Raw genomic sequence first — 3,443 nt, forward strand, 5'->3', positions numbered from 1 at the left:
ACTACAACTCCCAGGAGGCTTAGCGGCCGGGGCCCGGGTGCCTGGCTGTGGAATCGGATGGGGCGTGTCGTTTTGCGAGCCGCTTTAACCTAGAGGTTTGCAAGGTTGGAAGTTCCGCGCCGGGAGCCGGGGAGAAATGGAGCTGGAGCAGAGAGAGGGGTAAGCGGCTTTGGGGAAAATCCCAAGAGGCAGTGCGGCTGCAGAATATGCAACCTTCCCCGCTTTGCCCTGAGGGCTGATGGGGGTTGTAGTCCGTGCAATGGCTTTGGGTTAGAATTATTAGGGACAGGGGTCTGTAGCAAGCATCCTGGGGGATGAGGCTGGGGGTCTAGCAGCGGTTCTCAACCTGTGGGTCGCGACCCCTTTGGCGGTCGAACGACCCTTTCACAGGGGTCGCCTAAGACCATCCTGCATATCAGATATTTACATGACGATTCATGACAGTAGCAACATGACAGATATGAAGTAGCAACGAAAATAATTTTATGGTTGGGTCACAACATGAGAAACTGTATTTAAAGGGCCAGAAGGTTGAGAACCACTGGAGAGGTTGGAGGCTTGGACTCCTGGGTCTCAGTGAGGGGTTGGGGGGCCTTGAACTTCCCTAAAATACTTGGGAGGAGGAATCTGGGGTCTGAACTCTCTCCGGAGTCAGGGCTTGAACTCTGGATCCCCTGAAGGAGAGGCTGGGGGCCTGGGCTCCCGGCGTGGCGGTAGGAGCAGGGGACGGGGGTTCGGGGTCCCTGAGCGCCCCTGACCCTGCAGGACCATGGCAGCCGTGGGCTTTGAGGAGTTCTCAGCACCTCCCGGCTCGGAGCTGGCGCTGCCCCCGCTGTTCGGTGGTCACATCCTGGAGAGCGAGCTTGAGACCGAAGTGGAGTTCGTGTCTGGGGGTCTGGGCAGCTCCAGCCTCCGGGAGCGAGACGAGGAGGAGGAGGCAGCCCGGGGCCGGCGGCGGCGCCAACGGGAACTCAATCGCAGGAAGTACCAGGCGCTAGGTCGGCGCTGCAGGGAGATCGAGCAGGTAGGTGAGTGTGGGGTCCGTTTTGGGGTCCCCCGGCCTGAGTGCCCACCCCCTCCCAGGCTCTGCCCAGCAGGATGAGTCTTTCATGCATCGTTCGTTTATTCCGCACCTGTGATGTGCATGGCACCTGGAGTGCTGTCTCCTCTAGGAGCGCCCGGGACAGCCCAGATCAGCTCGCTGATGCCTCACAGGTGCCTGTCCTGCATGGTGGAGGCCAGTGTGAGCAGATGCAGGAGGGACAGCCCCTTCCAGTCCACAAGATGACCTTCGGGCTGGCTCCCTGGTCCCCAGTAGGGCTGGCTGCACTCACCCTCCGTTGCATGGGTGCAGCTGACCTGTGCCCTCCCCCTCCCCGCAGGTGAATGAGCGGGTCCTGAACAGGCTCCATCAGGTACAGAGGATAACACGGAGACTCCAGCAGGAGCGGAGGTAACCCTTGGGCACCTGCCCTGGCCGGCATGCCTCTGCCGTCTCCACGTGCGTCTCCTTTCTCCACCTTGCCGGTCTGCCCGGCTGGCCGTCTGGGCCCAGGAGGAGATGAGGCTGCAGAGGAGGGCGGGGGGCTGAGGCCGGCAGGGACCAGGAGTGGGATTGGGTCTTGCAGCAGGAAAGAGCTGCCCGGGCCTGGGGGAGCAGGTATACACCCTCTGAGTGGAGAAGGCAGCAAAGGAAGGGGTCCTGGCCTTAGGAGTCGCAGACCCAGCCCTAGCTGGTTTGGCTCAGTGGATAGAGCATCAGCCTGCGAACCAAAGGGTCCTGGGTTCGATTCCGGTCAAGAGCACGTAGTTGGTTGCAGGCTCTGTCCCAGCCCGGGCCCTGGTCAGGGCTCTTGTAGGAGGCAATCAGTCAATGTGTCTCTCTCACATCGACGTTTCTGTCTTTCCCTCTCCCTTCCACTCTCCCTCAAAATCAATGGGAAAATATTCTTGTGTGAAGACATACCAAAAAAAAAGTCACAGACCGTTTCAAGCTCTGAGCCCGTTGACACCCCCTCTCAGAGCCCCAGTTTCCTGACAACTCAGGGTGACGCAAAGGTCATGCCGAAGCCACAAGGCTGCTGAGGAGCAAGCAGGGGGGTCCCAGGATGAACTGAGCTCAGAGCATCCCACCTCGGGTCACCAGGACAGGGTGGGTGAGTCTGGGGCTGGGGCCGGCCGCTGGGGATCTGATGCCGACTGTCACTCTCTGTGTCCCCCTCAGGAAAAGGGGGAGAACCTTCCCCGGTGAGGTACTTAGAGTAACCGAGTCAGAGAGAAAGGAGTGGTGGTTGCTGGGGGCAGGCGACCGGGAGTTCTCGTTTCACAGGGACAGAGCTGCCCTTTGGAAAGATGAAGAGAGTCTGAGATGGACGGGGCGATGCTTGCACAGCAGTGTGAATGCCACCTCACGCCGCTGCGTGCACACTTAAATACGCTGACCTTAGGCCAGTGTTGCTCTGGAGGGTCTTGTCTTGGGTTCGAGTCCCGGTCAAGGGCACGTAACGGGGGTTGCAGGTTCCATTCCTGCCCCCGGTCAGGGCATGTGCAGGAGGCAGCCTAACGATGCATCTCACATTGAAGTTTCTCTCTCTCTTTCTTCTTGTCTTCCCTCCCTTCCACTTCCTCTAAAAATCAATGGAAAAAATATCCTCAGGTGAGAATTAATGACAACAGAAAATGCTTAAATTAGTAAATTTTGTATCTTACCGCAATTTTGAAAAATAAATGATTTTTTAGAGAGAGTGAAAGACAGGGAAATATCGATGTGAGAGAAACACATTGGTTGCTTCCTGCACGTTCCCCAACCAGGGCCTGAGTCAGGGAGGAGCCTGTGCCTGAGGTACAGGCCCTTGACCAGAATTGAACCCTGGGACCCTGCAGTCCGCAGGCTGACGCTCTATCCATTGAGCCAAACTGGCCAGGGCAAGACAGGAAGCTTTTAGAAGCAGGAACGGGGAAAGAGGAGCAGGCAGAGTCTGTGAGAGCTGAGGTCGCCAGGGGTGTCCTGCACACGCTTCTCTGGCCTTTTAGTTATTAACACAAATGACGGCCACCTGAGCGTCTGCTCAGCCAGCACCCCCCCAGTGCTCTCCGGTCAGGTCTGGTGGTGATGTCACAGCTGTCCCTGCGGTCGGCGTTGTCCCCTCCCGTTGACAGCGGGAAGCTAAGCTGTAGAGTCACCTCTTGCCCAAAGTCCACTGGGTGGTCAGGCGCTTGGCACCCAGGCCTCTCAGACCCCAAAGCTCCAGCCCTTCTGGGTCAAGGACACGTTGGCTTCAGAGGGAGTCAGAGCCGGGCTGTCAGGGGCCCCTTCCCCTGATCACCAGAGACGAAGGGGTCCCCTGGCGGCTTCTCTCCGGGCGCAGGTTCCTCATGAGGGTGCTGGACTCCTACGGCGACGACTACCGGGCCAGCCAGTTCACCATCTTACTGGAGGTGAG

General features: G+C 58.7%; 1 protein-coding gene across 1 annotated transcript in view; it reads left to right on the plus strand.

Annotated features, from left to right (window-relative positions):
• Positions 1 to 6: 6 nt before the first annotated feature.
• Positions 7 to 3,443, plus strand: part of TFPT (TCF3 (E2A) fusion partner (in childhood Leukemia)) — a 4,263-nt gene continuing 826 nt past the window's right edge. Inside the window, exons 1-4 of the mRNA XM_005879981.2 lie at positions 7 to 159; positions 766 to 1,024; positions 1,383 to 1,453; positions 3,369 to 3,438. Coding sequence (XP_005880043.1) covers positions 137 to 159; positions 766 to 1,024; positions 1,383 to 1,453; positions 3,369 to 3,438 — 423 coding nt within the window. The 5' untranslated portion in view covers positions 7 to 136. The remainder of the gene's footprint in view (positions 160 to 765; positions 1,025 to 1,382; positions 1,454 to 3,368; positions 3,439 to 3,443) is intronic.

This window comes from Myotis brandtii, unplaced genomic scaffold (assembly GCF_000412655.1).
Source record: "Myotis brandtii unplaced genomic scaffold, ASM41265v1 scaffold619, whole genome shotgun sequence".
NCBI lineage: Eukaryota > Metazoa > Chordata > Mammalia > Chiroptera > Vespertilionidae > Myotis > Myotis brandtii.